The sequence below is a fragment of the Papilio machaon genome, chromosome 5, assembly GCF_912999745.1.
Source record: "Papilio machaon chromosome 5, ilPapMach1.1, whole genome shotgun sequence".
NCBI lineage: Eukaryota > Metazoa > Arthropoda > Insecta > Lepidoptera > Papilionidae > Papilio > Papilio machaon.
In genome coordinates, this window is record NC_059990.1 from 6,839,190 (window position 1) to 6,854,167 (window position 14,978).

Below are 14,978 nucleotides of genomic sequence, written 5' to 3' on the forward strand. Positions count from 1 at the left end.
GTCAATTACTCCCCTACCTGGACAGAGAGAGGAGGGGTGGACGTAAAGCGACAGCCAATGAATGCATAAGTGGCTGTAAAGGACGTCCTTTCAGGAATGCTCTGTCAGCCAACTAACTACGAAGCTTTTTTACATATTCGATGTTAGCTAGATGTATTTCTAAGTATAAACAATTGTTTAATTTTAACATATTAATGTAGAAAACGAATCACCTACTTATAATATAAATTTGTTACAAAAAGAAGTGACCACCAATTTGTTAAACTCCGGATGAAATATACAGAAAATGAATTTTCAGATTTCCATATGAGTAAAACTTATTACAAGTTATATCTAACAAGGTTTTCAGAATAAGAAATCCTGTATCTCAAGAAAATGCAGCGTAAAGGCTTTGCCGGGATATTGCAACAAAAATCCAAAAGGAAAAGACAACAAAATCTACGAAATACTGTCGCTGTCTCCATGAATAGATCATACCGTGCATTATGGTATACGGAGACATGGAGATAAGCTTTCAAAGTGAGGTTAGTTACCCCGCAAGACTGCGGGCGTGTGGGTACACATGCGAAATGGAGCGTAGGCTTCCATTGAGGCGCGTGCAGTCTCGGTCAGTAAACAGCCCTTTCATAGCATGCGTGTCACCAGGTACCCCACTCAGATGCAACGAGCGTACGCATTGTTTCAGGTCTACAAAGTAAACGAATTGTTGAATTTACTCATTGAAATCTTAGTTTTGATTTTTTTATTATTTTGAATAGTTGAATTATTACAAAGTAACCGTAAATATTATATTAATTTTGCACACTATATGTTACCGATGTAACAACTTGATTTCCGCCTTCATTTCACAATAATCCATGTTCATGACAAAATGTCACGTATAACAGGTAACAAGTGACGGTCACACCGGAAACCGGAAGTAAATCCCACTTTCATGCTCTCCGCGCTCACTGGGCCATTGCCAACACATGGCAGCGATTCTATATCACTATTTCCCATCTATTACATATTACTTTCAATGCAAGATGAATAATTGTCAACACAAAAGTACTAGCAGTATTTTATAAGGAGTCAAGACAGTAAGTCTGAGGAGTCGTACACTAGTATTGAATAAAATATCGCTTTACAGTGGACGTATTCCAAAAGATATATATTTAGACGTTTCGACACTATGCTACACTGACGCCTAATAAAAGCTACAGCTTAAAAATTAATTTAGTAACCAAATGTTGCTTTTCGATGAAGGTAAATTAACTTGATAACAAGCAAGTTAATTTACCTTCACCGAAATCTATCAAACCGATTTTCTTTTCCTGAAGCCTAAACGGCTCGACTGTTTTTTTGTTATGAACGGAGAGGACATGCAAACATTATTTTTTATTAACATTATTTCCCTCATAAAGATTATCCTCCTGCCAGTTTAATTTACTATCTAAGGAGGCAGAACCCTAAAAATCTGTAAACTTGTATGGAACAATAAAGATTTTATTATTTTATTTTTGTGATGCAAGTTTTTTTTTAGTTGATATGGGATTTTATACTACGAATTCTATCCTTATTGCTTTGGCATCTGAGCAATGCGGGAAATTCCATGAAAGAAATTATTATGCGATAGAAATACATCAGAACAATGCACAATCTCCGAGCGTAAGGCATATTAAAAATATCTGAGAAACGAGAAATATTTCAACGTGTATACCATGAGAGCTTCTTGCAACATCGGAAAATTCTTAAATTAACGGAAAATCCTGAAACTGTCCTCTTTTTCTGTCAATTAAAAAATCAATCATAAATATACAATATGGAAATGCTTAAGGAATCCAAGCTTAGAAACACACAATTTGTTAAATTAAAACTAAAAAAAAACCGACTGACTGTCACACTCAGATGAAAAATACGAATCGAATCACATCTCACTCGTAAAAATCGGTTCAGTATTATGAAGCATAGGTTAAATTGAAAATGACACACTCACAAACACTATAAAACATACTAAAAAAATCCTTCTACGTCAGCTGGTTAAAAAGATATTTTGTTTTGAAAATCAATTTATAATATACTCTGCGTATACAGTTGGAATTATAACCCTGATGCCCTCTTAATTCAGGCAATCCCCAAATATAATTAAAGTTTACCCGTTTGTGTGGCTTTGAGTATTGTCGCTCGCGATTCCTATAATTGAACATTTTCGTCCAATTTCAATTCGGCCTTACCCAATTCAATTATTTATCCAAACATTAACAGATGACCTTCAAATAAATAAAATGTTGTCTACGATCCTAACGATATATATGTGCGAGCTCAGTAAGTATTTTTTAGTCTTACAGTTCAATTAAAAACTCCGTAAATGTCATACCCCTATAAAACGCAGGAATTCGATGTAGATAATTTGACATGATACCGATTAGATTGCTAAAAATACACTTTCTATTCCTTTCTAATTAAAGTCTCTTATCTGGAACTTGGGAACTTTTGACAGGCTTCAGATGATAACGCACATTGCTGTCTGATATCGGAAATGTTTCCATTAACACGTTGCCCTTGCCAAAACTCTGTCGACGTTTATTTAACTTGCATATTACCTAGAGAAGTCGCATGTATACCAACTTGAAAACCTACAAAGCGAGAGATAAGAATATATTACAAAAAGAAAATGTTCTATTTGTTAGCTTTAATAAACCAAAATATTTTGATCCGAGATTTTGTAAGTGCATAGTCTTAATTCTTATAGACGAGATAAAAAATTCACTACCATCAAACACAACTTAGGTCTCATAAGATACTTTAGGCAAGAGTAAATTTCAAGTATATGTATATTGACTATGTTATATACTTGCAAGTACAATGTCGGTGTTCGAGGGATTCTCTTCACATATAAGTTGTTCTCAACACGGATGTAACTCCTCGAAGAACACCTGACGAAGCCTTTTTATTCAGAAGGCACTTGATAATGACGTTACTCTGCGATAATGCTTTATCGATGGATATGAACAATATTCTTCCTGTTCCTGCCAATACAGTATATTTCGGTGCGGTCGTTTCTGTCTGATACCATTTTTATAAAAATTTTGCAGGTGCTTTCAAGTCTGGCAAAGACAAAAAATGCATCATGTTCTTTTCGACACCATGTATTTTTAATATGGTAAATGAATATCCAAAGTTCTGATATTTAGTATGAATAAAAAAAATTAGGTTTTTAAAATTCCAACAACAACCAGTTTTAAAAAAGAAAACTATTTTAATGAGGCAGGATAAAACAAAAACAATGCTCTTTCGCAATTATAGAGCGGCCACGGAAGTCAGCTGGAATGGTGTAAGCTCTCTAGAAATTAATTTAAAAAACCCTTTCAGCTTTTGTTCTTCAAAAATATTAAAGACAACCAAAAATACCTGAATTCATTAACAAATATTATTAGGTAAAATACACAAAAGTATTAAATGTAAAGTTCGGATTAGGAATAGAAAAACATCTGGGGGCCTAGCACGAGTATTTGTGGTAAACGCCATAGTATCGTCATCAACCAACCAAAAATCTCATACTAATTTTGACATAATTGACGATGACAATACGAAGGCGATTGTCACAAATATTTGTGCTAAGCCCAATGTTATTTTTTCCCGTCCTTAGTACTATCCAATAATGTTTTTACATAATGTTAATTTCAACCATTTACAAAAATTTGTTGCTTGTTTAAAATAACACTGCATTGACCTATTTTGTGAGCCTTGCGAAGTATTCAGGTTAGTGCCTGGTCTTCACTGAGATGGTATGCGGGAAACACAAATCTATAGAGGCCGAAGCATTTGCAGCGTTAAGTTTAAAGTTACACTATTTATTTAGTTATTTCGTTGAATGCCTTTCGTCAATCTTTTAGCCGGAGGTTTAGAGCAAAATATCAAATACAAGTTAATAAATAACCTTAATCTGTAAAACGTGAAAGAACTTTTTATTTCTGTCTTTGTTCTCATATTGAATGGATATCGCCGTCTTGTTAAATTACAGAGTTAACTAAAATAAAAGTATTACGAGAAAGTTCCGTGTAGTAAAGCCTAATAGCATTTTAACATGACACGTTATGTGAAATTTTCAATAAACCAATTTATAAAATAAGTCCGGTAAAAATTGACGTAAAAAGACAAAAGTTTCTAATGGTTTTAATTATCTGGACCTTATAAAATTAACTTTGTTTAAATGCCGTATACTCAATAAAAAATATTGTTCAGTTTCCGAAGGTTTAGCTCTAATGTCACCAATCAATAGAGAATAAAAATTGTAAATATTATAGACCTAAGTTTGTTATTTTCTTTCTGCCTTAGGTATTAACTGAGAGTAGGTCGTTAGTTACCAGTACTCGTGTGATCAGCGAGCAATTTCGAGCATCGGTAAAAAGTAATTTGTAGGTGAGTGCACATCGGCGGGCAAAGGCTGCGGAGTGCTGCAATTAGTAGCTTCCATGTGTGCACCCGTGAGCTGTTAAGGATTTACAAACGAATAAACTATTGCTTTTTAATATTACTTGACATAGGCTCTTCAAATTTTCATGTTACAAAAAATGCAGTTCCAAATTTACTGAGCATGGAAAACAAAACTTAGATAACTTGAGCTGTTTTTTTTAGGTGCACAGCGATCTCAAACTGATATGTATTAGACAACACATATTTGTTTCAGACTTTAGGGTCAACATACAATCTTTATCATCCTATGTAACATTTAAATCCGCGAATTTGTTTAGATTATTAAGTATATAAAAAAAATGTATAGACCAATAATTTTATTTAATCTTATTCTAATTATAATGGAGAAGAAAGTCAAAGGAATATTGCAAGTAGTAACTCTTGTAGTCACAAAGACGAGTCATTCCAATCATTTTACTTGAAAAAAATTAAAGATCCACCGGAAAAAGTAAAAATGCAATAAAGTTCCGAGGAGAATGAGTTTGTGGATGCAAGTCATCTCAATAACGTTCAAAAGGTTCTTTGATAGCGCCGTGAAATATTAAATGCAGGAACCATTGTGACGGCAAGTCAGAAGCGTTTTCGCATTTTATAGTATAAAGAATAGATTATAGTATTAAAAATAACGTATACAGAGGAACTCTTCAATAACCATCCATTTTTCATCCTCTTAGTAACAGAAGTAACTAACGTAAGTCAATTTATAAGTTTCACAAGGAAAAATAAATTAACTTTCTAAGAACACACAAATCAGGGTAGCCAAGTAAGTTTTGTAATTAGGTTTCACATTTGTTTTGTTGTTGTGTTTCCAATAACCGTCTTTCACAGGGATAATATTCCACAGTTCCTTAAGAAAAAAAAAACGCAGAAGCACGAAGTGTGTTAACATTTGCATCAGATGTAACACGCTTTTCTGTCAAATTTCTGGTGACGTCACATTTGTAATCTCACTCGAAGAACCACTTACCAGCGCTACGGAGTTGTTGTTCTGCTGCAGCCAGCGTAGTATCGCGCTTGCGGTGGTGAAGTCAGGTCGGGGGGGCGGTGGTATGGCATGCTGCAGCGAGGACGCGAGCTGCTGTGCCAACTCCAACGCCCGCGCCCGCGCAGCTCGCCCCGGCCCGCTCGGCGTCGTCGCCCCCGTAGCGGTGCCGCCCGCTTCTGTTGATACAGTGAATATTATCTTCAGATACCTTTAGATTTGCTCTTGAAGTTACTAAAATAGCCTAGATTGTTCCCTCAGAGAAGAGCTATATAATATCTGGGTGGTATATAAAAAAAACACTCACTCATGTTATAGTTATAGGTTCGTGTTTTTTTCAACTGATCTGATCAACTACAGTTCCACTAAATCCGGAACAAAACTTTTGATTGTCGTATCTCAAAAAAAAATTCTTGGACTAAAATGTATTTAACATAGGAATAGAGAATCCATTCCGTTAAATCACGCATCTCGGGTATAAATAGCATGTAAAAATTACAAAGCTTTGTTCTAAACCAAATGATACCAGTTAATTCAAATATATATAAAGGTATTGGAGTACAACACAATCTAGGTCGAGCTTTCAAATTAATTAAACCGCGATGAAAGCCGATTATTCGAAATCATGAAATTAAATGGTTGTAAAAATACCAGCGGCGATGAACAATACCGATAAAAGACACATTTTGGAAGATTAGATGTTTACCCATAAAGTGAACAAACAAAAAAAGATTTAATTAATGAACATTGAAAACTTCATCCTATGCTGCCTAATAGGCTAGACAGAGTGGATAAAAATTACTTCTTTGGGCTAAAAGATAAGAGAGCTCCAATCAAAAAATTTAAGGTAAAGGTTTTCACGCTTAATTATATTTTTAAGGTTTAATTAACATAGGGTTGTTAACAATTGTCGAAAAAAAAAAACAAATTTCGCAGTTCCTTTTTTAATTAATAGAAGATCACGATAAATTTGTTTTCGTAATTGTAAAGTTTCGTTGTTAACATAAAATTCCAACATTAAGTTGGGATTTATTAAGAGTAAAAACAACGCACTCAAGGCAGATCCGAAAACATCGCAATACTTCAGTTAGGTAATCGTTAAGAAAACAACAGATGGACGTAAAATATATAAAATCTTTATATCCCCTTATTCTGTTCAAGAATATTGAATAATATTAAATGTGTAGGTATTGCGAATATTCGTACGATTCAATACAAGCACATCGTTCTAGCCTATATGCAATAAATAACTAGAATTTAATGCACTGGAAGTGCGTATTCTTGTAGAGTATGAATCTAGTGTTTTCCTTTCAATTATCATCATGGAAACGGTGAGTAAAGACTCATAGCCCTAAAGAAAAGAACAACTTAGGGCAGGTTAAGTAATTATCCACGGACCTGCTCGGTTGTCCGAGTGGGCGGAGGGGTGAACTCCGACGTGGCGCGTCCCCGGGTGGTGGATAGGGGAACGCCCCGGCCTTCTGCCGGGGTAGGGCTTCGGCCCCGCGAACCAAACACTGGTAGGTTAGCTAGGTTAAGTAGGTTAGTTAGATTAGGTTGCGGGCCCCTTGTGGGCCCGCAAAAGAGAGGGCGGCGCTCGCCGCAAAGCGAGCGTCTATTAGGCTAGTTAGTTGTGTAAGTTAGATTAGGCTGCGGGCCCACTTGTGGGCTCGCAAAAGAGAGGGCGGCGCTCGCCGATGGGCGAGCGTCTATTAGGTTAGTTAGTTATGTAAGTTAGGTTAGGCTGCGGGCCCACTTGTGGGCTCGCAAAAGAGAGGGAGGTGACCCCGAGCTGAGTACCACAGGGAAAGGTGAGGGCGAACCTATAGGTTAGTTTAGAGTAGGCTAGGTTAAGTTAGTTAAGGTAGGTTAGGGTGCGGGCCCACTTGTGGGTCCGTACATGAGAGGGCGGCGAACCCGAGCTGAGTAACTGCCCTTTTCAGGGCGGCGAAAGGTGAGGGTAAGCCTTGAGCGTGGTGGGTGGCGCGGCCCACTAGGGTCGTGGCCGTCGGTCGGGACGTGGGAGCACGACCTCGGTAGCACTCTGCTTGCAGAGCTGTTATGCGATGGCGTGTGATCCTGCGTCCCATCGCGTAATCCCGGTGGCCATCACCGGGACCGCGGGCCCCTGTCTTGATCAAGACGGGGGCCAAGAGGCGAGGTCTCTATAAACCCTAGGCGGCACCAGCGGGGGAGGCGGGGATTCCGAACCTGCATTGCACGGTGTCGTCTTCAAGGAGCGCCTAAGGGTGCAGCGCCCCTTTGGGGGCGCAGAGAGGGCCCCTCCCGGGGCGGTCAGTGGGGCGTCGCAGTGGCAAGCTCACGCGATCCCGTGGCGCCCCACACTATGGCCATGAGGGAACAAGGAGGTTTAGTGGGTATGCTCCCATTCGGGGAGAGAATCTCACATAACTCGCGTGTCTTCCCCGAGGCACGGAGTATGCATTAAGCATTACTCGTTGGAAAAAAAAAAAAAAAAAGGTTAAGTAATTATAAAGGTGTAATTTCACTTTGCATGTGATAAATTAAATCTGTGACAAATATGCAAAAACAAAGATATGTACATACATACATATTTCTAAAGATACTATGAGTTTGGAAAGCTGAGGAAATTTCTACATTTTTATTTCTCTATACAATGAATGTGTCTAGCAAAGTTCTTTGTGCAAACTACCAGACATATTTCATATTGTTCCCGAAACAAAACCAAAGTGTTGAATTCATGCTTTCAAGAATAATATTAAAAGATTTGCAGTGATATAAAAAGTGAATACATATTTAATTTAAAAAAAATAAACATCTATATATATAAAAGAAAGTCGTGTTAGTTACACTATTTATAACTCAAGAACGGCTGAATAGATTTGACTGAAAATTGGTTGGCAGGTAGCTTAGAACCAGGAAAAGGACATAGGATAATTTTTACCCCGTTTTCTATTTTTTATGGGTGTTTAATTTTGTCACTTTTATAAATCAAATTTATCCAAATTTAAAATATACACAGTTAAGTAAACAAAAAGCCTTCGTGCTACTTTCAGAGAGATATTAAATTTTATCTGTCAGCACAGACTAAAAAAATATTCATCGCTTCGAAAAAAATTCTACAACCAAATAAACATTATTTATTTTTATGTTCCATCGAAATTATTTGAATGGCTGGCGTCAGAAAACAATGCGCACTTTACACTAATTTGATTACGGACCTCAAATAAAATTGCGGCCTAATTAAAAACTCGAGCTAACCATCTTCTAGTTGAGGCGTGTTCTAAATTAATGAAGTTAGTAAAGCGTGTCACTCGCGCCGCGTGCAAATCGGGTTTTCTATGCGGTGAGCGTGCGCCGGTGAAATTTTAAAACTACAGATAAAAAATTCAAGAATTACGCGACTATAAACTCAGTAAAACCCTAATAAATAGAGGAACTAAGTATAAACCTTACTATAAATTATAGAGCTAACAAATACATTCTTCCCATTGCCTTAATTCCGCCAGTTTCTTTTGGAACTAAGATCATAGGTTTAGTCAATGAATTCATTCCATAAAAACACTTGTATTATTCATAAAATGGTTTTAGTCTGCGTCATATTAACCTTAACCTCCTTTTTATTGGTATTTGGGTAATACGGTCAAAAGAGCTGATTTTTGATACAATTTCAAGGATATAAACAATAGATAACAGACGCTGATATAGAAAAAAACATTCTATATGTGCATTTTGCATTAAAAATTCGATTATTTCACATTTCTATCTTGAGGTATGTACGAAAGTTATAACAGGCACAGAAGACCGTCATAAATTCTCAGATATAGAACAAACAAAGACACTTCTGATCTTCGATCCTACAGTTTTCTACATCAACTTCGTATTCTTCATTAGTGAAGGTCGTGCTAATCTTGAAGTGCCTACACTGAGGTATCGTGCTGCCATCATATGCCCATGCCATATCAAGGCATTCGGAATGACGATTTCCAGTATTGATTGTATTTGGTGAGACCAGTATAACATATTCCGTAGCCTACATGTTCCCCGACAAATTGGCAGTGTTATATTAAAGCTATATATGTCGATTCACGACTTAGCTCACTGCACAAACGGTTTAGGAGCCAAATCCGGAGGATTACCTCAACGTCGGTGGCCAACTTGCTCAACATTGATCGTTGCTTTACGTTCAACTTATTTGCATAAAGTTCAGAATCGTGTAAATTGCTATCTCGTTTGAATATATCTGCATACAGAAACGATCAGTTTAAGAATTAGGTACTAATCTTTGAATTAAAATAATACTAAGTGCCGATAGTATACCCACTTTAAGGCAAGCTAATTTCTTCCACGAAATATCATAGAATTGTTTAATAACATGATAAGAATGAATGCAAATATTCTAGGATATTATATATTACACTTTAGTTTTATATAAATAGTTGAAATTGTCGAAGGGGGAAATATATATGATTCCAATGCTATTAATATAGCTTATATATAGCTTTTCTGTAACTTTAACACATGTATCACATCGCCCCAAATAAAACTCTACGAAACAACTAACTGCAGAGCAGAATATAGTTGTTTAGATAAATATCTCAAACAGTGTAACTGGTACGTTATAAAGTTTTGAAGTTTTGAGACAAGTCGGAGATGTCACAGATGGCGGTCACAGTTTCCAAGTTGCAAGAATTACACGTGAAAGCAATGTTATTATATTATTGTACTTAATGCATTTTTACTAGCCAAATAAAATAATAGCCTTAAAGTATACTAGATCGTTTATAATACAGTTGGCATTCCAACTTAAAAACCTATTGACTTAAAAAAAAAACTAAATGGTATGTAAAACCGTTGTTTAAGACAAAACATACCTACTTTCTTAATATAACTTCAAGTAGTTACATTTAATAAGGTTTTTAAGCCAACGGGGAGAAACAAATACTAATTTTCAAGGAAAATACGAATAAAAAAAATTCAAAAAATTAAAAGGAAATTAAAGAAGAATGAGCATATTCGCACAAAAATATAAAAATCAAAATTAAACATAAATAAGTAACAACGGAGATCTTTTCGATTCGACTCCATTCGCAGAAATTATGCGGACGAATGAATTGCATCCGAATTGGAACAATGACGCTTTGGGCTCGGATAAAAAAAGAAAAAAATCTGCTCATTTTACTTTCTTTAACAATTATTTACATATCTACTGGACCAACAGCGAGTACTATTTATTGAAAATAGGCCAATATTAATGTAGAAATTTCCATTGAACTATTTACATAACATGGAAAATATTGTATAAAAGCGTATTTGCATTGTATGTAAAGCAGTCACTACTTAAATATAATATTAGATTACACTTAATTTAGTGGCAAGCACATGTCTTCGTGTGTAATACTTTACATCCCGGTAATTTACCGGTAATAAATCGCGTTTTACGCAGCATCTAAACCGCCATAAAGTTTGGATAACTATTAAGAGACAAAAAAGACGTACGCTGCGGTATCTGTGAGTCAGCATCATCACCGAAGAGACGCTGGCTGCAGACATCGAGCAGCCACCACCGCGTTACATGCTCCGGCAGGTGCCAGCAGCCCGGCATCGTACTCACATAACACGGTACAATCACAGTGACACACACACACAGGTGCAGAACATTACACAACACACGATATAGGTTTATAAATTAAACAACGCCTAATAAAAGAAGAAGTCCACCTTGTTAACTTGCAAAATGTTAAATTATACGAATTAAATAAGTAATCGCTACGAATATAAAAATTAAAATGTAGGTATTTCATAAATATATGTCATTAAACTTTTATTAGATTATTTACTTAAATATGGCATAGTATTCAATATTATTTGAATGATAAGAAATAAAACCTCTAAAAGAGACGCATCTTCTCAAATAAGGGATAAGGGGCTTTACGCGACAAGAATATAATAGCTCATTAACTCCCCGTTTTCGGAGGAAAACGAGGGGAGCGGGAGTTCATGTCACGGACCTGATCAGATTATTGAGTGCGGTACCTGTTGGTCGGAGATGTCGACGTACGCAATTAATAAATTTAATTTGGAGTGAATTACACAATTAATTTAAGGGTGAATAAGACAATATTTCTTCTTTTTCACCCCACAGTATTATATTAGTAAAGAAAAAGGTTAAAAAAACTAGCTATCTACCATCTTTCTTTACCATTATCAGCTTAATGACTTTTACCGAGAAAACTTAACCCACCCCCAGATACACCAGAAATGTCGCGAGCTCAAAAAATACCAGTGTGGTACAAAATCCTGCATTCATTCAATAGGCCAAACATATATAACCTTCACAAAATCGCCATCAATCTTACTAGAAGCCGTATATGTGTTTTTTGCCAATCTTACTATCTTACTAATTATAAATGCGAATTTTTGGATGGATGGATGGATGGATGTTTAAATGTATCTTCAGAACGGCTCAACGGATCTCGATGAAATTTGGCATAGATGTAGATCATAGTTTGGAAGAACACATAGGCTACTTTTTACGTTTTTTTTTAAATTCCGTGCGGACGAAGTTGCGGGCGACAACTAGTCTTGAAATAAATACATTATCGCTCAATAAACTCACCTAATTTCAGTAGCGACATGAAAAAACTACAACTTTGCGTCACATATAAATTCGAAACGGCAATAAAAACAATGTGTATTGTAGAAATATTTTGATAACTAAACGCCTTATAAAAATTATCTTGACAAAAGATTACGGGTGTACCATCGAGATAGTTCTTGCAAAACTTGATATGGAATTGTCACTTCCCGACAATCAGTGTGTACTTTGTATAATGTAAAACAGTAAATATTTTAATATGCATTACTTTTTTGAAATACGCGTGTTTCATAGAGGAAAAGTGTATATATCTATGTATGTTTTTCTCACTTATGGTTATGAATTTTTTTACTTCATTGTCACAATTTACGAGAATTTCTCTTATTTATAATGCCTTTGAAAAAACAAGACAAAGCGTGCATCAATGCTTACGAACGAATAATCATGTTAATGAAAGCAAGAAAGACGCACAAGCGAAAAAATATTTTATACGCCTATGTGTGGGTACCTATATAAAAACCGTTGAAAAACAGCTCATATATAACTGTTCAAAAATTAGCACAAATTTTATCTAATGTGAAGTCAACTAGTGTCTTAAAGTAGCAAATTGTAAACTTGATTACAACGCTCGAGGCTTATCTAACTTTGCATCAACTCTGAAATTCGGTGTCGTCAATTCCGTCCGCGCGGAAATTAAAAACACTACAAGTAGCCTATGAGTTGCTCTAAACTATGTTCTACATCTATGCCAAATTTCAGCGAGATCCATGCAGCCGTTCTGGAGATACCTTCTAACAAACATCCTTCCATCCATATATCAAAACATTCGCATTTATAATATTAGTAAGATTAACGCACAATCGTCATTAATTTTATAGGAAGAGTTAATAAATTCGACAAAAAACTAATATAAAACGCAACAACGTAATGCGTTGTCAGCCAAAACATCTGTAACAAAATGAAAAAAAAAACATCGAATGCAATCCACATGCCTGAACGTTTACAATAGCACGTGTATTTCGTACATATAGTATGTATGTACGTATCGTATTAATATATACGCGCGTGACGCACAGACGTCCGAACCGAAACGACGACGGCGTGCGACTACCGACACCCTCTCGTTCAACAGATTGCACCCTCTCGGGAAATACACCCCCTCACTCTTTCACAAACGGAACCACACTTTCCATTGTTAGAAACCCCTCAAGTTTTTCGACGTTTGGAAAAAATAATATTCTTACTTTTGCATTTAACATTTTATGATATAACTGAAAAACATAATACAGTGTATACCTTTATGGATATTAGATTCAAAATCTTAAAACAAACAGCATGATCATGTAGTACTGCAATGCTACGGGATGTAAAAGAAACTCATACACAAAATTATTGGACAGGAAAACTTTGTGGACAGATTCAGAAAACTAGAGGTCCATGAACGCACATGGGATGAGTGAACCCAAAAAGATTGTATATTATTTATATCACTGAAGATAGTATGTAAAATGTTTAAAACAAATTAATAAGAATTGTGATTGTGTCTCTTGGTTTAGGAATACAGGAGACAAAGAAATAATAAATTTTGTATATTTATTTATCATGTTCTATCAATTATTAAATTAAAAATATTATATTATATTAAAAATATTATATTATTACCCAAAATCATAAATATTACCGAATGGTCCTCCTAAAAGCATCATCCATGCAATAACATTTTTTTCTTACACTTGCAATATCACAAACTTACGACTGCCACAATCTCATGGAGTATACAATAACATAGCATGTTTATAATTCTTTCATTGTTATAATGAAATGAGATTCTGCAGTTATTAATTACACATATCAATGAAAAAAATCTATACTAAGAATTAGAGAAAACGAAATTTTTTATTGACATATATACTGGTACAATTATTTAATATGCTAAGTATAAGGTAACAGTTTGTTTATGTCAATATAGTTATTTGATACATAGCATATATGCATGCATGCATTTTATTGTATCCTTAAAACATTCAAACTATTTCAAGGTTCATAAAATAGGCGTATAATAATACCGAATGAAAGAAAATTACTGTGTACATCTGTCTGACAATATGAATAGTTAGTGAGAGATAAATGAGGAAATGAAGACCCCGATAGTCATTTAGGCGTGGAAAGTTTACGTAATTGTTTACTTTCACGAATCAACAGTACTAAAAACATAAACCACGTATCTTGTACTTAATCTCAACTTACCGGCTATGATTCCATCCATCTGGAGAAGGGCTGCCTCCAATAATTTAGCGGGATCAGATTCCGCTGATGTTGGATTATTATCACCATCAACTTGCGTTGATTTTCCCATCTTACTTTAATAAAAAAAAGTAAACAAGACAAAACCTCCGAATATGAATTTGTAAATAATTATAGCAATAAATAAGTTTTCACAAAAAAGTTAACTTTTTGATAACTTAGGTCAACAAAACTTTGACATACACACCGATGACAGTGAATGAAAGTAAAGTTTGCTTGTGTTTGTAAGTAACGTTTCATTTCGCAAAAAACTTTTCTATGAATAGTTTGTATTTTATCGCAACTTTAATGAAAAAAAAAAAACAATTTGCAATAATAAAGACTTGAGTTCATTTATTGAGAACTTTTATAAAATTGACATGTATTAATTATTTTAAATGTATCATTTTTTTTGTAAGTTCAAAACGAAAATTAGTATAAAATTGTACCTAAATATTTTGGCAAAATTGGATTAGCTTTTTTATTTATCAATAGCTGTGTAATGTAATTTCATCTTAACACAACGTACGGCAAATCTTTTTTTCTTAGGGTAAAATTATCTACCAAAAAGTTTATCTACATACTCATGCTGCTATCTGTAATTAGTACATGTATAATTTCTGTATCCTATTTGAACTTTTCTTCATGCATGTTGGATACACTCAACCTCTCCATCCA

General features: G+C 35.1%; 1 protein-coding gene across 1 annotated transcript; it reads right to left on the reverse strand.

Moving 5' to 3' along the window:
• Positions 1-4,341: 4,341 nt before the first annotated feature.
• On the reverse strand, positions 4,342-14,499 carry LOC123720995. Its single transcript, XM_045677894.1, has 3 exons — positions 14,265-14,499; positions 5,423-5,616; positions 4,342-4,471 (listed from the first exon to the last, which is right to left on the reverse strand). Exons 1-3 carry the CDS (start codon positions 14,371-14,373, stop codon positions 4,361-4,363), a joined length of 414 nt encoding a protein of 137 aa, XP_045533850.1. The 5' UTR covers positions 14,374-14,499; the 3' UTR covers positions 4,342-4,360.
• Between the last annotated feature and the right edge of the window lie 479 nt (positions 14,500-14,978).